Below are 20,681 nucleotides of genomic sequence, written 5' to 3' on the forward strand. Positions count from 1 at the left end.
TTTATAATTACGACTCCTCAGAAAAGTCAAGAACTTAGATGGTTCTCCAAAAGCCCCTTCTTCAGAAGGCAGACTTCTATTTACTCATTCAGGAAAGCGCACACCTTCCAGAAGCTAGAATAGCAAGTTTCTGCAACCAAAGAGTGACCATCTCGTTACTTAAAGTTTATTCCTCCTGTCTTTTCGAGTCTTATAAAGTTCTGTCTGACAGAGGAAGCTCATTCTTCCCCTCTCTTCTTAAATCCTGAAGTAGCGACCATAACTCTTGCGGTGTAAGCAGAAAGGTTCTCATAATCACCATAATTTTTTTTTTAGCCTCGGGCATCTTGAACTGATTGGGTACTCTCATATTGTGCAGTATTTAGATAGGAAAGCAGTATGAGGAGCTCGCTTTTTTCAGGTGGAAACACCAAGGGTTTTTTGGTACACCAATCTGCATACCAGTGTAGCAACTAGATACTGAAAGGGATACAGTGGTCAATATGTTCATCAGACATACGGCCTCCAAAGTCACATGTCCTTACGAAACACAGAGCGTCTCTTTTTTTTTCCCTTGGGTGAAGTGGATGCATTAGGCTAATTAATAGCACGGGGAAAAGGTGAATCGGGCTTCTTTCTTCAGGAGTTGCCACCTTCATACCTCCTCCTACAGTGCCTACTAAATATAAGGACATGCCTCACGGGCAGCCACCTATGAGAGCCGAAACAAATGACAACTTTCAACTTGAGAAATTGTCTGACCAGAACCAGCACTTTCACTGAAGGCATCCAGACAAACGAGGATGGGTAGGTGAGTATCTCGTACGTAAGGGATGGTAATCCCCCTTCTGCACCACCTTTTGGTTGGGGATGCCTGTCGAGTCGATGAGTGTGGTAGCAATTCCACTCGGCAGAATCTTGAACAGTGGAAGTTCGGAACTTCGGATACTGCCTTCCATTCACCAACTCTCCAGTGCTGATGAATTTCTCATTGTATTTGAGAGAATCCATCAAAAACCTATTCCTGATGAAGGACAAACAGGTGTTAGACAAGAATTTGGTCAATGAGGTAAACACTTCATATCCAGGATTCTACAGCAACATGTTCCTGGTTCAGAATCTTTTAGGTTTGAGGCCAGTCATAGACCTGTCCCATCTTGATGATTTTGTTCTGCAAAAACAGTTGATGGAGATCCCCAGTACAGTCCTACAATCAATAGACAGAATGATTTCTTACCGTCCATAGACCTGAAAGACAAATATTTCCAAGTTCAGTCTGTCAGAACTAAATGAACTACTATCGGTTTGTCCCGAGAACAATGTGATTTCAGGTTCTAGTGTTCTGCTTTCGACTTTCCACAGCACCTCAAGTGTTCATGAGAGAATTCTCACTGGTTTCATGTAATGGAAATAAAGTCTTCAATATCACAATTGACTTGTTGATGGAGATTCTGCTCCACCTGGACCTTCTCAAATTTTGTTGGGATCTGGATAAATGTATGTCCACTTGGATATGATTATAGTCATGGTCCTAAGAAAAGTGTTCCCATTATAGGCAAGGTTAAAAAAGTTGAAAGTTAGAAACCCTTGCTGACACAGGAATCCTTAATAGCAAGGAACTAGCAGAGATTGCTTGGGCACCTGTTTTTTGCATGGACCATCTGTTCTCACGCAGGAAGTTACACCTTTATTCCGTGCAGTGCACTTGGTTGCTAACAGAGGTCCAACCTTCATGAGATACTAGTTAAGGTGACACAGGAAGTCCTAGAGGATCCATCCTGGTGGCTGCAGGAGAGTAGCCTGATGGAGGGATCCCCTCAATAGGTTCATCTCCCTTGAACTTATTAGTATCAGATGCATGCAGAGAAGAATGGAGAGTGCAGATTCACTCACTCCACATCAGGTTTGTGGATAGAGGATGGTGACAAGAGGTCTCATACACATAGGCATATTAGAATCGAAAGCAGTGTCTTTGCTATTTCCAGGAAATGGTAAAAGTAAAAGGACACTCGGTAGTGTCAAAAGGGGCGCTTCAGTTTCTCAACCCCATTGCCAATTGGCAGAGCATGCACTCGGGATTGGAGAACAACTGATTGACCCTGTCGGCACATTTGTCATCAAGTTGCAGGCTTAGTGTCTGAATCCTCTAGTGGCAAGGGAACTCCTGACTTTTTACACTTGGCCCTCATTCTTCACTAGGGTTAGGTAACATGCAAGTGAAAACTGCGAATTAGCAAATGATCGGTGCTCTAGGATGGGATAACTCGGTTTATAACAACTTACTGCCCCTTACCTATGCTCGGATAAGTAACGCTAAGTATTGCCGAATGTTGTATATTACAGTACAGTACTCTTGATATAATATTATCACCACATAAAGCTTAACTGTACTTTAGGTGTTCGCCGTTTTCGTTGGGACTTGATTCACCACACACACAGCCTACATTTACATTAAACAACATTACTGTAATTCTGTACAGTACAATGTGTATACAATTAGTGATTAACATAATGTACTTATTTTATACAACGATCACCAATCGTTTTTGTACAAGGTTTTATGCAGCAATCTTTTAGCATGACTACTCGTGATGTCTTGGTGTCGTCTTCTGTAGGAAACCATCATCTGACATCTACAGCGACCCAGTAATAATGTTTATCCCATCTTCTACTAAAGTGGGTTAAAAAATTAATAAATGATGAAAGTATCGTTAGTAACGTTTTAATCATTGCATAAACGCATACAACCACAATAACTATACCAAAAAAGTTTTGTTATTAAACGAATCTATCAGCTATTTTGCTTGTATTTCAATCATCGTACGATAGTAAAAAAAAAAAAAAAAAGTAGCGTAAGACTTGACATTTTACATTATACCCTTATTCGCAATGGAGAGATTCAAGAAAATATACTGACAAATGTTGACCAACAAGCTGTGAATGAAGGCAAGACAAACAATATTCTTAGCCTCAATTCTATTTGTAATCTGGGAAAAGTGTGTCCGTAACTAGGAAAGTAAAAGGAAATTTATTGGGAATCAATGAATGCAAGTCACGTAATTAAATGTAAATGGCGAATTTTGAAAGTTGTAAATATTTATTTATTCATTTATAGTACTTCGGATGTTGTTTACATTTTTGCTAAGAGATGGTGGTTACTGATACATAAACAATCTTAAATTCATGAATTTTGCTTTTATACCGAAACAGAAATACAGCTTATTTTTTAAACTAAACGCATAAATATCTTGGTAATAATTGTTTCTTTGGGGAAAACTGGAATATCTTTGGGTAGCATGCCTTAATCAGCTTATTTGGAAAGTATAAATATAAACAGGGGAAAAAGATAATTCTCTCTCTATTCACAAATAGGATAACAAAAGGTGAATATTTCGTGCATTATTATTGAATACCGTTAAGTGGAACACCAGTTTAATCCAAATTTGGTTATTTCAAATATCGCTGTAAATTTTTACCACATTAAATCTATACATAAGTGTACAGGGACAGCTGGGACGAGCTGTTCTGGGGACTTGGGTTAGAGGAAGTGACGCGAAGCAAGCCCAGTGCAAAGAGCGTGGGCTGTTTGAAATTATTCCACCTGGAGGGATTTTTATCATGATTGGGAATTTTTATTTAAAAAGTATTGGGGTTCTCTGTGTAGTGCATAAGTGAAATCGTGAAGTATAAACGTGTACATTGTGGGCTGACAGTAAGGTTCCATGTTGATACACGTTTGCCACTCATCTCAACAACAATTCAGTACTAACAGTATTGCTCACCAGTGCCGAGACCGGCACTGGAGGACCCATTTCGACAATAGTGAAACAGCCACGATATCTAGGCCTTCCCATCATTTTATCCCATAAACAAAGCATCATCACGCCCAAACTCCAAATGACTAGGGGTAACACCGAAATGATCACACGCAGAGTGGTACCCTGACCTTTTTAAGTCGCCTCCAAAAGTCTTCAACAGGAATCTTTATTGATAGGTGTCATAGGAGGAATGCTTCGCCACTCAAAGTTTCTGTTCCAATAGCTGCAGCTTTTCTTGGGTACCAGTGTGGTGAAAAACTTTTATAAATTTTAGCAGTTAAAGGCAATCGTTTGGTCTTAGTGCACATTCCTGGTTGTGGAGACCATTCTTGTCCTCATTGGTTCCCAAATTTGTGGCAAAAACACAAAATTCATCAATCAGTGACTAGATTTTGAATCCTTTTCAGTATCATCGCTAAATGGGATGAGCGATAATTCTCACGATTGACCTCTGTGTCCTGTAAGGGGAGTGATACTCCACATAAAACAAATATCATTATGTAAGCCCCTCTTAGTCTCTCTTCGTAATCACAGGGAGGACATAGACAAAACTATCTATAAATACGATTTAGTTTTGTGAAGTTTTATGTAGAGCTAGAGCCTACAGGGAACAGGTCACAAGTCATCAGCCTCATCCCCTCCTTGACCTGGAACAACTATACTCAGCTTCGAGCTTTTGCTCAGAGAGTTTATGCCTCAACTGAAAAGGAATACAATTTAACCATAAAAGAAACCCTTTCTGGTACAACTCAGGAACATAAATGGTGGTCTACACTTGAATCTGCACTCTTTGTTGTAGATGCAACAGTTCCTCCTTTACTTAAACCAGATGGCTCAGTCACTCACTGTCCATAGGAAAAGGCAACCCTTTTTGGCTGATGTTTTTGACAGTAAACAGAGTAATGAAAAACTTGAACGTCCTCATTCCAGTTTTTCTGAGGCTAAACTAACTAGTTTAGCTTTTCGATCTCCTTAGATTAAAGCTCTGTTGATGGACCTTGATGCTTATGGAGGTGTGGACCCAAATGGTATTTTTCCTTTGTTTTTTTTATAAAGACAGCAGATTTCTTAGCTCCAAAGTTATGTTATTTTGCGCAAGTTAGCAAGAAGAGGAGCTTTAGCACTTGGCGAATTGGTAATGTTACTCCTCTATGTAAATGTGTTTGTGGTAGCTCAAGTCCCACTGATTACCGCCCAATTTCCATAACTCCCATGTTATCTAAAGTTTTTGAACGTCTTAGTAGGGTTGCTGAAGGTAATCACCTACTCCCTAGTTTGCAATTTGGTTTTCGTAAAGGCCTTGGAGCATGTGATGCCCTTCTTACAATCTCCAATGCTGTAAAGAACTCCCTTGATTGTGGTCAGGAAGTTAGTATGATTGGCCTTGATTTTAGTGCTGCCTTTGACCGTGTTAATCATGAGGCCCTTGTTTTCAAACTGAAACAGTTGAGAGTGGGTGGGTCATTTCTTAGCATTATTATTGATTTTTTAAGTAATAGATCTCAAAGAGTAGTTGTTGATGGGCACCATAGTGAGTATAGGAATGTGATATCCGGTGTTCCACAGGGTAGTGTTCTTGGCCCATTACTTTTCATACTATATACACATGACATGTGGTTTGGCCTAGAAAACAAGCTTGTTGCATATGCAGATGATGCTACTCTTTGCATCAGTTCCATCCCCTGAATGTAGATCTGGGGTTGGTGAATCCCTTAATAGAGATTTAGCTAAAATTAGTGCATGGTGCAAATTATCGGGTATGAAGTTGAATCCTAACAAAACTCAAAGTATGATTGCAAGTAGGTCAAGGACGGTGGCTCCTCAACATCCGGATCTCGGTATTGATAATGTTTCTTTATCTGTATGACTTTTAAAATTTTAGGTGTGATTCTCGACAGCAAATTTACTTCTGAGTAATACATTAGGTCTGTGTCTTCAATTGCACAAAAAATTGGCTTATTGAGAAAGTCTACAATATTTTCGGTGATCAATCTATTCTGAAGAAGTGTTTTAATTCTTTCATTCTACCTTGTTTTGAGTAATGTTCTCCTGTCTAGTGTTCAGCTGCTGATTCTCATCTTATTTTGTTGGACAGAAACTTACGGTCTATTAAATTTCTTATTCCTGATCTAGATATTAATCTTTGGCACCGGCGTTCAATTAGTTCATTATGCATGTTTCATAAGATTTTTCATAACTCTGACCATCCTTTACATTCAGATCTCCCTGGACAATTCTATCCTGTTCGTAATACTAGGCAGGCAGTTAATTCTAATAGCCAAGCCTTCTCCATCATGAGGCTCAATACTACACAGTATTCTAGAAGGTTTATTCCAGCTGTTACCAAGTTGTGGAATGATTTTCCTAATCGGGTAGTTGAATTAGCAGAACTTCAAAAAGTTCAAAGTTTGAGCAAATGTTTTTATGTTGACTAGGCTGACATGTCTTTTTATTGTTTATATAAGACATATCTGTTTTTGATGTTTTTAATAGTTTATACAGGACATAGCCTATCTGTTTTGACGCTGTTACTGTTGTTAATTTATTCTCATCATTTACTTATTTCCTTATTTCCTTTCCTCACTGGGTTGTTTTTTTTTGTAGGAGCCCTTGGGCTTATAGCATCTTGCTTTTCCAACTAGGGTTGTAGCTTAGCTAGTTATAATAATAATCATAAAGTCCGAGGGATTGGTACCACTTAGCCTTCAGAAAGTCGAAGACCACCTTCACTGCATACTATCTTAGGGATTAAGCCCTCAGGCCCCCTAGATACATTCTCCATAGGACTTCCTGCAGTAGCTGCCCAGAAAGTGATGTAGGGAAGCCTCACTCCTATCAAGTTGTACAAGTTTTTATTAATTAAGGAAGATTCAATACAGGAACATTGTTTCCACTCAAGGTGTTTGCTTGTATGGAAAACTCTGGGGCTCTAGGAGTTAGTTATTCAACCAGGGGTCAAGGGTTTCATAGATCCTTTGGCTCTGCTCTGATCAGTCTGACTATTGTGATCCCAGGTTGCTAGCTAGCCAGTTGGGTAAGCAGGACTTCCTCCTTCCTAAGGGTGACTTCCCTACAAAAAGAGGAAGGTATGTATTCTCATAGGAACAAATCTCAAATTTTAGAAGTAATTTGAGTTTTTCAAGCAATGCAAACCTATACCTGTTGAGTTTTCACTTCCTGTTGCATCCATCCCGCAAGTCCCAAACAGAATCAGAATGAAGGCTCTGCATGCTGTCAGATCCAAACCACCAATGGATACTGTGTGGCAGTTGCCAGAACCTCGGTAATTCATTTCCTCTTTATCAGTTTTTGCTAGAATCTACACTTATTAGAGTACTTATTTTTCTATAGCTAGAAAAAAAAAAAATTCTCCCCTCCCCCACACAAAGTAAGAGGGAGCTACATAATGTCCTATTCTCTGTGACTACAAATTCAGATTACCGTTATCTTATAGGAATTGTAAGGTGATGTCTTCTGACAGTTACTGTAGGGAAATGGCTTTGTATTTTCTATCCAAAGGGACTGAGAATCCTCTTGTATATCGAGTGAATGTAAATCATACATATACACTTGATATGTTCTTAGATGTGTACTAAGGTGGTCCAGCTTTGACATTTTGGGGGGAAAAGTTGATTTTTTTTTTAATTTTTACACTATCAGAATCATTAGAATTTAATTATTGTTGTCTGTTGAATATAATTTAGGGAATCTTCACCTTTAGAATGATTAATTCTGATGAAGCATTTTTACAGAGAAAATTTATTTTTGATAATTAGGGTCTTCAACTTTTTAGAACAACAGAAGGAAATTTTGCTTTCCTTTTGATAGCATGTGATTTTGTTTTTAAGGCTTAAAGTAAATTTTGATTACTAGATCAATAAAAAAAAATCCATAGTGCAATAGATAAGTAGCATAATATTTAATAGGGCAAATTGCATGTGTTGTGGTGATTTAAAAGCATGTATAATTTTTGTGAGGATTATCTAGTAAGAATACAGATAGCAGTCCACTTTCCAATATTACAGTACTGTATATCAAAAGTGTCTTATATCTGCAATTTCTCAAGAAAAACAAAATGGATACATTTCAGTGAGCATTTTACCCTGTTTACCAAGGAGAGACATTCCTGGTAAGGCAACAACTATTTTTTGCTTGTTACTACATATTTTCATTCCTAATGTTGTGTAAGGAGGGGTCAGGCATTGTAGGAAACTGGACTGTCTTTGATACAGTGTACGTACTCTTATTTATGGCTCGGATAAACAAAAGTAATCGGTTAATAGTTTTTTGAAGGAAATTAAATGAAATTTCAGGATTTTTTATCTAGGTCATGGAAATTCAACAACAGTATAAACTAAACAGGATATATTGGAAAGTTGGTAGGACTCGATAATTCATAGTTTATCGTAATAAAGAACAACAGGCAAGGATATGATTTTTTTTTTTTTTACTTAATCTAAATGGGAATCTGTGCTTGGATTAATCACGGAAATTAGGACCTAATTGCATTTACATTTTAAGGGAATTTGTTTATATATGCTGTTTGAGAAAATTGAATAGTTTTACGGGTGTTTCCAAATGTTTTATGCATAGCAAAGGTAAAAAGTTAAAGAAAATTCAATTCCTGTAATATTATTGATCAAAAGCATATGTCATCCATCATGAGCATGCAGAATAAGAAAAATATAAATCTGGGATATTTTACCCTAAGAACAAAGATTCTCTCTCTCTCTCTCTCTCTCTCTCTCTCTCTCTCTCTCTCTCTCTCTCTCTCTCTCTCTCTCTCTCTCTCTCTCTCTCTCTCTCTCTTAATGAAAATCATTTACTTGTAGGTTTTCTCCATTACTCCTGTGATTGTCAATACAGAACCTTTTTGATGAGTGTAATGTTCTAAGCGCTTATTCTGATACAACCTTGGTATCTCACTAGATATTACGGTTTAACATGCTATAAATTTTTTTTTTTTTTTTTTTTTTTTTTTTTTTTTTTTTTTTTTTTTTTTTTTTTTTTTTTTTTTGAAGTTTGGAGCCACCCATCATTTTGCAGTATGTAAATGTTTGTTGATGCAGCTAGCTCCATAACATTTGTCGCTCTCTGTAAGGATGTAGAAAATCTACCAATATATTCTTTCCATCTTAATAACAAGTATAAGCCCCTATATTTCCTTTATACACTACTGTATAGCTAAAGAAAAATCCTGTCTCTTAGAAATATAATGGTACCAAAAGAATAAAAGATGGTTAAAGTTAGCCTCACATCATTACTCTGCCATTGTAGTTGGTACAAAAATGGCTGAAAAGCTTAAATCTATTATTTAGTTTTGTATTTACCTTCCCCTAATGCATGTTGGTGTTGTAGGTTCAAAAAGATCCTAAGTTGGACATTTGTCAGACGATTGTCCTATACTGAATACTACTCTAAAGGAACATTGATTTAATTTTCACGTAGCTACTCTGATGTAATATCTGTCGACCACCACACTTCGTAATCAGCCAGTTAAAATGACTGATTTCATTTTCTTGGGGCTACATTTCTATCAATGATTGTACTTTGTAATCAGATGGTTGAACTTGTAGTGTAGGAAATGCCCTCCTAAAACCCCTCTATGAAACCTAGGGATTTGATTAAAATGGTCTGAGCACTAAATAGCACACCAGGTCTCAGTGCTGGGCTATTTAGCCCAAATTTATCAATCCATTTAGAAGCATCTTTAAATAAAAGCATTCATAAGCCTATAAATGGTAAGAACATAACAGGTTTGTAGAATTCTAATACAGAAATCTTGAATATTCAGACCTAAATCAAAAGGAAGGGTGGTTAGTATTGGTGAGTCCTTAGTGTTGAATTTCTGTATGGGATGTGATTTATAGTTTTTATTTTCATGGTTATATAAGACATTGAGTGTGGACTGATTTTGTAATTAATCTTTGTAATATATATATATATTATATATATATATATATATATATATATATATATATATATATATAAATAAAGTATATTGAGAATGACAGATCAAAAGATTGTCTAGTATACCGCTATCTGCCATCGTAAATGTGTTAATTTTGGCTTTTCCCTTTATGGGGTTGGACATGAAAAGACTTGTCCACTTCCTAGCATCATCCCTCCTTTTACTGTTATATCCGTGGTGTTCGGACAGGTCTTAGACTACCTACATAGCAATATACAGTACAGTCTCCTACTTTTTCTATCCAACTGCTCCTCATCCCTTCATACCACTTGCCATGCTCAGATACCATAATGTCAATCTTTCTTTTATAGTACAGTATTATATATATGGAGGGAATAACGATCGGGATAACACTAAGAGAAAGAATAAGAGCGATATGGGATAACACTAAGAGAAAGAAAAAGAGCTTCATCAAGAAGAAAGTAAAGTAGAGGATATTCTAATAATATGTAAGAAAAAGAAAAGGACAGGACATTTAATGAGTGTGACAGATAATACGCTAACGGTAATAATAACGGAATGGGTCCCTAGCGATTGTAAAAGAAGCAGGGGAAGGAAAAGATAACTATGGATTGATGAACTAAAATTTGTAGATATAGTCTAGCTTAGAAACAATGGACAGACAAGAGAGAAGGGAATTTATAGGGCCTTTGTCTTGTAGTGATCTAGTTACTGCTAATAATGATGGTGACTTATCACCAAGTAATTTTGACATTCTAAGAACACTTTTTAAGATCCCCTCCATTCTCTTTATCAGTATTGTAACTACGTTTTTTCATGCAGAGATCTGTACGGGCCTTATGTCCTATGATGAGACATTCTATTACCATTATTTTAGGTCTCCATTTCACACATACTGCAGTTCTTATTGCTTACACTTGGATTTTCAACTCGTGTCTCATTTTGTGATTCTGAGCAACATGTGATATTGTCTATTGAATTCAGCACTCTACTACAGAGCTCACTCACACACCTCCCACAATCACACATAGCCTCTATCTTGACTTTATTTTTACTTGCATTCTTTTGAGTCACTGTTGTTCTTTAGTTATTGTCAATTGTTCAGTCCAATCTATTTCACTTTTCCACCTTAAAATATATCCCACTCCACAGGAGTTTAGTGCTTGCTACCAGTGCAGTTCAGGTGATGCACTGTAGTCATTATTGTTTGAAGGTCTTTCCTGCAGTATCCTTTCAGCTCCTAGGTGTACTCAAATTTCAGCCCTCTACTGTACCTCTGTTAATGCTTGCTTTCTTGCATCTTGTCTTTTGCTTCATACTTAAACTATGGAGGTTTTCCCCTGTTGCACATCCAAATGCAGCTCAGGCCCTAAACCAAATAAATCCAGTTGAAAATATTTCCACCTCTTTGCTCCAGTTATGCATTAGATAGCTTGCAGTCCCCGGCACCCTCTTACACTTGTAACTTTAGCTGAAGCTGTTGTTTTGGAGCAGAGGATTCTATGCTGGTCAGTTAACTGACTGTATCTTTCCATTCTTATACAGTATAACCACCACTGCTTTCACTATTAAGATTAGTCTTATGGTAGAGTAACATCAAAGACTTGATTATCATTTCTTGTACTTTGTCTTATAATCCCTATTACTAATTTCTCAACACTTGCTCAACTGCCTCATCAAAAAAAAAAAAAAAAAATACTACACTGCTATCCATAGGAATAGAATCCACAAATTGCATTTTCAAAATTTACCACCTACAGTATTTTACTTTGTGACTGGCCATAAAGTCAACCTTGTCAATCCACGTTTGTTGAGGCCTCCTACTATGTACGTACAAGATCAATTTACAGTACCTGATGGAAAATTCAGTGCAAATTTACGTTAGTTATATCTGAAGCATTGCTTTAAAAGTCTAATAAAAATGTTAGTACAGTGTAACGAAGTGTTAGAGAGAGGGGGTAAATACAAGGATATGAGTGATTTTGGTACGCAGTGGAAGAAGAGAAAATAGTTCGGTGGGATGCTACCAGATATCAAAAGTAGAAGGAAGATGGTCGGAAAAGACATAGATATGAGTTTATCAAATCCAAACCAGTAAGGAGACTAGAAAAATCATGTGGTAATGATGAAGAAAATGGGTATTGTAAATGTCTATACTGTATTTAATTAGTCGGTCATTAACATTGACACAATGTGGTTCTTAAGAAGATTTAAAAGTAGATGGATTGCTATTTAATAATTTTGTAGGCTTTTGAATGCTGAGTTACCAATGTATTAAAAATTTTGCTTTGGATTTTTTTTTATCCCATTAGTTAGGTAATTATATTTATCATTTTAGCTACCAAGTATTGGTTGGGTTGACAAATATTTACTTTTTATCTCCCAATGAATTATAAGTGAAGTTCATGAATTTTTCTTAACTGGTAAAACCAGGAAGGTACAGTACAGGTATAGTAGATCATTCCCTCAACCTTCTCTCAGCTAAAATTCATGAATTTATTTAATGCTCTTTTTTTTCTGTCTTTAAATGTGACTTGGCAGGAATAACATGTAGGAGATAATCCCCAGATTGATTTTGTTCCACATATTGTTAAATATATACATAACTGGATTTTGTTTGAGAAAGTTGTGGTAGAGGATGAGTATATGCTAAATAGAAAGCAGCCATACTTCTAACTTACATACCCTTAAATTTCCATCAGTTTTTCATAAATATTTCCCATGGTATCTCCTTCACTTTCCAAATTCTAAGTCTTCTCTGATATTTACACAATATACTTGTTTTGAATTTCAAACGGATAGGAGAAAACCATGTATAAACTTTTATTTTGAAATGTAGTAACAGTCTGTATTCATTCATGTTGATCTTTTGTGTACTTTCCTGTTTTTAACTGTTCATCACTTGAAACAGAAAATACTTATCCTATGTTTTAAACAGCTGTACTGTACTATTTTTATTTATTAATGTTCTATTATCTTTATTCTCCAGTACATTCAGTGAAATGAAGCCTGTGTTTACTTTCTTCTTTTTATTTGGTGTTAGAACTAAATTCTTTACCTTTTGATTTTTTAAACCAATGTACCAGGCTAATTTTCACGTCATATGATTTGGTCTTTTTTGCCCATTTCATCTCTGACTTTTCCTTTTCTCTTTGTGTTTTTCAGAGGCTTCCTGAACCCTGGAACAAAGGTAAACAGTCCACCACCATCACTTCACCTCTCTGGCTCCCCTAAAAGGCTGCTCTTCTGTTGTGCCTGACCACATGCGTGACACTGTGTGCGTCTCTGGCATCCTCTTGGCAGTCCCACCTTATATTCTTACCACTCCTAAACTATGAGATCTTTCATTGTCTATGCAACTACTATTTTATACCCTTTAGTTTTTATATTCCAATTCCCATTACCTTTTATACAGTAATGTCATTTTTTTTTATACAGTCCTGGTTAGGCTTTTTTTCATATTAGCAGTTTTAAGAATGCATCATTAGCAGCTTTTAATGTAGCCTTTTAAAGAAATATGTGCAGTATATTTATTCTATAGTTTGTAGTTCATACAAAAGTAATGCCTATATGCTTGCCTGTAGTGAGGTCCTCTATAGTATAATCAGATACCATCATTGATGTATATAATGTGTTTTGTATACATGTTATATACTGCATATGCATCTGTACCTGTATCTATGCTTTGAAATTTTGGCTTTAATTAGCAGCTTTTGTTTCTCAAATTATGAATCCCCCATAATGAAATTTAAATTAAATTTAGTTGCATTTACATGTTTGTGATTATTTCAAAACTAAGATTGACCTGATACAGTTTATCATTTGTACAGAGGAAAAGTGATTTTCTTTATAATGGTTTTTTTGTGGGGTCCCCATTACTGTTTGAGGTAGAGAAGTATTCCCCGTAAGTATACAATAGTATTTTTGTTTTCCCTTTTGGAGAAAATGTAGGCTTAGTAGTTCTTCCCCCATCATTTCATTGTATTCCATTACTATTTTTTAATGTCCTTTGAACTTGCTTTACATAATTGCTTTGTCCAGTCTATTGTACAGTACAGCACAGCACAATTCCAAACACATCCTTATGTTGAGCTCATACTGTTCCTAATGTGCTTTATCCTAATTACTGCCATTTGACAACATTCTTTTATTGCAAACTTATTTTCAAGTGTTACATTTATCCATAAATGAATTGGGCTGTTGTTTCATTAGATTGAGCAGTTCTTCTTTTTCAGGATTCCTTCTTGCTATTAAAGTTTTATGTTTAACAATCCTGCTCCACCCCCCCCCCAACCTGAAAGAAAGAAAGGGTGACTACCTACTGCATGTACATCTTGTTATTATAGGAATATGTTAATTTGTCATATATTTTCTTTTTCAATTACAAGCCATTTTATTGTAGTAGGCAAGCTGCCTCGTGAAAAATAAGACCATGATGGCCACATTTCAGCCTTCAAACAGCTGAATTGAGGGGGGAATCCCACACGCATACCTAAACATTAGCTGATTTCTAGACTAACTCTATTAAATTGCATCAATCTCACAGACAAGTGATGTTTCACCAAATCTTTCTTTGTAATGTACGTACTGTACCGGGTACTTACACTTCAGAGAATAACAAAGCAATCTTCTAGTTAAGATCTTGTTGATTTTCCTCCAAGATATTCGCATTTAGGCTAGCTCCCATTATCTACTGTATATCCTACAGGTACTAAAAGATAATGCTAATATAATTTCTTTATGAAGTTTAACCTTCAACCCCTAACTTAGTTTCATCTGCATTTATTGAACCTAATGTTATATATAAATATTACAAAGCTAAAAAATTCATGATTATAGATTTTTGAGCATACTACATACACACCATTTTCAGCTTTACAATTAAGAATTTTTCCTCCTCCTAGAACGTAAGTTTGCTTTCGACAATCCCTTCATACGTATCCAACTCTTGTCTATAACAGTAATTGATAATGTAGTATTTTATGTTTTGAAGAGAAAATCAGAATTGAAAAGATAAGGTGTGCCCTTTGATTCATATATTTGTTGAGGTGAACAAAGGTAGCGATATGTTACAAGTTTTCAAACTTTATTGGCAAAGCATTGTCTAATGCTAAAGATTAGTTTCTTTTTGTATGATTTTTAAAGGAGGGACAGCTGTTTTTCTGCATGTGATTGCATTGTAGTATTACAGTATATATACCTATATGTATCGTGTGTGTGTGTGTATATATATATATATATATATATATATATATATATATATATATATATATATATATATATATATATATACACACACACACACATACATACGTACATACATACATACATACATACATTAGTGCCCTTGAAGTTTAATTGGGTAGCAACATTTTTTTTTGTAGGATTTTACCCTCACTTAAATTCCTTGCTTGCTACTAATATCAATGTCTCAGTCATGCCGGTATACTGTGCAAAATTTCCAACTTCTCACGGAGACCATTATTCATTCGTTACTAATTTATGGTCTAGAGTAATGAAGAGTCCTAATAAACTTTTTTTGATCCTGAAAGTTTATATTTTTACTTGAATTATTTTATGCACATTTCTTTTATCGATTTAAACTAATTTTTGCTATTAGCTTGAAAGCCCAGTTTTGGGTGCACGATCAGTGCTGAATATCGTTTGCTTTTTCAATAGTAATTAAAACATTTTCAGTAAGGAGAAGATCTCGTTTGCTGGCAGGAACCATTGTTTACTTGGTGGACTGTGTATTTAAGTCGCTTCATATTGTTTTTTCATCCGTTTCATTTCATTACCATTAAAGCTATTAGTATCTATATGGTTCATAGTCAAGTTTTTCTTTTTTATCCTTGATGATCAAATACTGTATACAGTGATTGGTGTTTAATGGTATTGTATGTAATTTGATATTTTTGGATCTTGTTAGTGGTACTGTTCACGATAATCCCTACCAATGTCATGGTGTTGTTACTGTAGTTCCATTTGTGTCAAACTAAGAGGTTTTGATGAAGGAGAAAGGAAATATTCCATTGTCGAACGTTAATTCGTATAAAAAACTAAAATTTGAAAGGGACAATTTTTAATGCATTTTCCATTGACGAACATTAATTCGTATAAAAAACTAAAATTTGAAAAGGATAATTTTTAATGCATTTTTTTTGGAAACCTAATGACAGCCCTCATAATTTTTTCATACCCATCTAAAGAGCATATCATTTAACTCAGAGGGTTTTGTCTGTGCCATTTTGCACTTACATTTATTTTAGTGTTAAATCTTTCCTACTTCTTTGCATTTATCTTGCTGGGTAACCCCTTAATTGTTCCTTCACTAACCAACCTTACGTTATTTAGATTTAAAGTGATACTTTTTTGGCAAAGCTGAAACTAGCCATATGACTTTTTAGTGAGTTGGAACTACTCTATTGATAGTTAGGGGTAGGGGGTAGGAGGAGGAGCCTGGGTACCTGGCCAATCTCCTCACACACACTTGTGTATTATGCTTGATGTATTTTTTTTTTTTTTTTTTTAAGAAAGTAGTCGTGCCATCTCTTCTGGAGTGTCATACTGGCCTTTGAACTTTTCTTCATTTTGTGTCTATATATATATATTATATATATATATATATATATATATATATATATATATATATATATATATATGTATATATATACTGTATATATATATAGAAACAAAAGTGAGAAAAAGTCAAAGGCCAGTAAAACATTTGAGAGGAGATGGCACAACTACTTTCTCAGATAGATATATATATGTATATTTGTTCCGACACAAATACTCACCGAGAACTATTTTTCTGTGGAGTCACTTGGTGACCTCTCAATCTCGACCAAGGTTTTCCCGCCGTTACCCCCCTTACCCTGCTCTATATAGGTTTACCCCCGCCACCAGAGAATGCGCCCTGAGGGCAGGATTAAGGCAGGTCACTGCCTCTCTGGGTCAGCATCGCCATTAAGTTCTTGGTCGTGAGATGTGAAACATCTCACTCTCTCGCTCTCTCGATCCTTTGGCGCGTTTGTGATTCCACGTGTTTCCAGTGTGGGGACTTGTGTTTTTCTTGCGTAGTGCGTTATTTGCAAGTGTTTCAGTGCGTTCCCCCTGCGTATATCCCAGTGTACTTATAACTCGCTAGTGTTGGCCCTTCGTGTGCGAACGATGGAGCATGTGCGTCGTTGCCCTGGTCCTAGAGCCGGAAAGTCGTGTGGGGCTTTCCTCTCTAAACCAGAAGTAGACCCTCACTCCCTTTGTTCCACGTGCAGGGGGAAAGTTTGCTCCAGCGAGGACACGTGTCCGGAGTGCGTAAGCTGGGATGATATACAGTGGGTACGGTACGGTACCAAAAAGAAGAAGTCTTCTAAGCGTTCCCCCAGAAAAGTTAGTGGCGTTTCTTCTTTACCGTCGGTCAGTGATCAGTCCGACGAAGCCTCGGCTTCTCCGTCTCCTTCGCAGAGGAGAGAGCAGCAAGCCCCCAGTGTTGTGATTAGTCATAGCGTTCTTCCCGGTGAACCCAGTGTGAGGGAAGAACCAAGGGCAGGCCCCTCTAGAGATAACGGAGGCTCCGGTAGTGCTTCGGGTGAATCAGGCCTCGTGGCAGGGGACCACGCGTCCTCAGAAGACCCCGTATGGGGCAGTGTCGTTATTTCAGAGTCTCCACCGCCCTCGTGGGCCGGTGCGTCGGGCTCTCCCCCGCCAGAGGACGGCCACGCTAGAGTTCGCCTCCCGAGTAGCGATGCTTTCGGGTGGAAGTTGCCGAAAACACCGGGGAGGTCACCGCTAAGAATGGACGTGACCCTGGACCCCTGGCCCCCTGGCATGGATAGAGTAGACTCAGTGCCGACGATCTCCACAGCGGTCCCCGAAGACTTCCTCCAACATCCAATCTCGGACGTCCGACGGCGAAGAGCTTCCCCCACGCATCACGCATCCTCCGGGGGAGAAGTCAGGGAGAAACGGCGCGGGAAGAGAGATCGGTCCGAAACCGATCGTTCCCGCTCCAGGTCAAGGTCGCGACAGCAGGAAGCGCCCCCGCTCTCACTCCCGTAAGTATAGGAGAGATGCCTCTCCCGGCGGCGCTTGGGTCTACGTCCCTTCAGGAGAGTCCAAGAGGCTCCACTCTCCAGACTCTCGGTCCAGTGAACGAGCGTCTAGGCTGCCGCTCCCTACGCACAGCCTAGAACCGCTCGACCTGCCACGCAGGAAAGACCTCGCTCAAAAGCATAAGTCCTCGAGGCCTCCGGTTCACCCCGCCCAGCGGGGGGAAACGCGCTTCTTTGAAGGCAGCCTGACCGAACCAGCCCAGCTGGTGCGGTCATCGAGCAAGAAGTATCGGTTCCCGTTGTCGGGTCAGCCCACCGGGACCGTGTCCTCGGCTTCCAGAGCCTTGGGGGCAACCGAGGGCCCTCCCTGAGCCTGAGGCACTCGCCTTACGGCGAGATCCACCCTCCTACGGAGCTCCCTACGGGTACGGGTCGACCTCCCTGGACCCAAGAGGAGGACGCCCGGTCTACCGTCCATGCAACCCGGCACCCCCACGCCAGGCCGAGGCCTCGGCTGACGGAGGCGAGGCTCCCCCATCGGAGGACTCCGCGTACAGAAGGGTGGTGGGTCTCATCAGGAGGCTCCATGGGATCGCAGAACCCTCGACTCCTAAGGTGAATTCCTGGAGGTGAAGCCTCTTGAGATTCACGCACCACGACGCCCTTCCGAAGTCCTCCCTGGCCCTTCCTCTTGCCCCAGACCTAGTACTGGGACAAGAGTACATAGATAACTTGGTGGCCAGCAATGCGGAGGTCCCCAAGTCCCAGAGTGCTTCAAAACTGCTCCAGGGCTTCAAGACGCAAGGGAAGGTGTATATTCCTGAAGGGCGGCGCCCAGGCCCCTGTAAAGTGGACCCGGCCTTAGACATCCTGGGTCAAGGCGGCTCGGACGAAAGGGCCTCTTCAGCCCCGGTTTCCTTCTCGCCTACGGAAGCCGCCATGATGGAGGAGATGTCAAGGGACCTGGTGAACGTCTCCTCATGGCTGGACTGGTGGGCCTCCACGTTGGTGAACGTGCAAGCCTCCATCGACCCCGAAGATCCAGAGCAGCAGTCTCTCCTGACGGACCTTCTCACCTCCGGGGGGAAAACACTCAAGTTTCTGGCGTACCAAGCGCTCGCCTTGACGGCCAACTGGGTACTTAGGAAACATGACACAGTTCTCTCTAAGTTGTCGAAGAAGATCCCGGACAGGGAGGCCCGAGCTGTGCGTAGCCTACCCTTAGGGGGTGAGTCTCTGTTCCCTTTAAAGGAACTGGAAGTTCTAATGGAGAAGGTGTCCAAGAGGAGAGAGGCCAACGTCCCCAGACAAGCGTCTTCCAGAAGGCCGCCATACAGGAGATCAGCCTCTGATAGCGCCGTGACTCCTCAGGCCGCCCCCAGCTCTTCGAGGAGGGACGCCCCTTCCTCCTCCTGGACAACAACCCCGCAGCCCTCCCGCAGAGGAGCACCAGCTTCTGCCAGCTCCTTCAGGTCGGGTTACTCCGCCCCGAAGAGAGGCAGATCAGGCCGCCCCTCTAGGAGAAGGTAGAGGGAGAGGCCCCCTACTCCCGCCCAAGCCTCGGGTTGGGGGATGCCTCGGACTTCATTGGCAAGCATGGAAAACACAAGGGGCGGATCCTTGGACGGTGTCCGTCCTGAAAGAAGGCTACAGGCTCCCCTTCATAGCGGACCCACCCCCTCTTATTCCAGCCAGCCAGACAGAATGGTTGGCCCCCAGGGACCCGATGAAAAGGGCCACCCTTCAAGGAGAGGTTTCCTCCATGTTAGAGAAGAGGGCCATGGAAGAAGTCCTTCTCCCAGGCCCGGGCTTCTACAGCCGCCTGTTCCTGGTAGAGAAAGCAACGGGGGGGTGGAGACCCGTGATAGACCTGTCGGCCCTCAACAAGTTCGTCAAGAAGACGGACTTCAAGATGGACACCCCGAAATCCGTCCTGATGTCCTTGAGGGAGAAAGATTACATGAGGACGGTCGACCTCAAGGACGCATACTTCCAGATCCCTGTCCACCCTTCGAGTCGGAAGTTCCTCCGGGTAAAATGGGGTTCCCAGATCCTGCAGTTCAAGACCCTTTGCTTCGGCCTGTCGACGGCCCCTCAAGTGTTCACGAGGGTCTTCGCGACGGTCTCAGTGTGGGCTCACGAACGAGGTATCCGTCTCATCAGATACCTAGACGACTGGTTGCTCCTTTCCAACTCAAAGGCCCTCTTGGAGGAGCAAGGGAGGAACCTCCTCCAGTTCTGCAGGAATCTGGGAATCATTATCAATCTAGAAAAATCGAAACGCCATCCAACAGAATGGGATACTTGGGTATGACGTTGGACACCGTGCAGGGGAAGGTCTTCCCCTCGGAAGACAGGATACGGAACCTCAATCACATCATTCAGCCGTTCCTGTCAGAACATTCCAGGAGGGCGAAAGACTGGCAGAGACTGATTGGTCACCTGGTCTCATTAGAGAAACTGGTTCCCCAAGGGAAGATGCGGCTCAGACCCGTGCAATGGAACCTCAAGGGCCTCTGGTCCCAGACAGGCGCTCAGAAGGCGTTGATTCCTGTCCTTCCAGACACGAGGACAGCCCTAGAATGGTGGCACTGCCAGTCGAACTCCCTCAAGGGGATGCCCCTCGGGTCCTGTCCCCCCGAGTACCTCCTGTTCACAGACGCCTCCAACCTAGGGTGGGGAGCCCACCTTCGGGAGGAGACAGCAAGCGGTACCTGGTCGGAGAACGAAAGACATCTCCACATCAACGTCCTAGAGCTAAAAGCAGTCCAGAAGGCATGTCTGCACTTTGCAAGTCGGTTGAGGGGAAACACCGTGGCCTTAATGTGCGACAACGCCACGGTGGTAGCCTACATAAAGAAGCAAGGGGGCATGAGATCGAAGGAACTGTGCGACCTC

At 40.1% G+C, this 20,681-nt stretch overlaps 1 protein-coding gene across 5 annotated transcripts in view; it reads left to right on the top strand.

The window, feature by feature from the left end:
- Positions 1-20,681, top strand: part of heph (polypyrimidine tract-binding protein 1 heph) — a 202,561-nt gene that overhangs the window by 16,166 nt on the left and 165,714 nt on the right. For 2 of the 5 annotated variants that reach the window (XM_068380160.1, XM_068380156.1), the window contains one exon: positions 12,895-12,919. The exons of the other annotated variants lie outside the window; for them this stretch is intronic. In XM_068380160.1, coding sequence (XP_068236261.1) covers positions 12,895-12,919 — 25 coding nt within the window. The remainder of the gene's footprint in view (positions 1-12,894; positions 12,920-20,681) is intronic. 5 annotated transcript variants of the gene reach the window in all.

This window comes from Palaemon carinicauda, chromosome 9 (assembly GCF_036898095.1).
Source record: "Palaemon carinicauda isolate YSFRI2023 chromosome 9, ASM3689809v2, whole genome shotgun sequence".
Classification (NCBI taxonomy): Eukaryota; Metazoa; Arthropoda; class Malacostraca; order Decapoda; family Palaemonidae; genus Palaemon; species Palaemon carinicauda.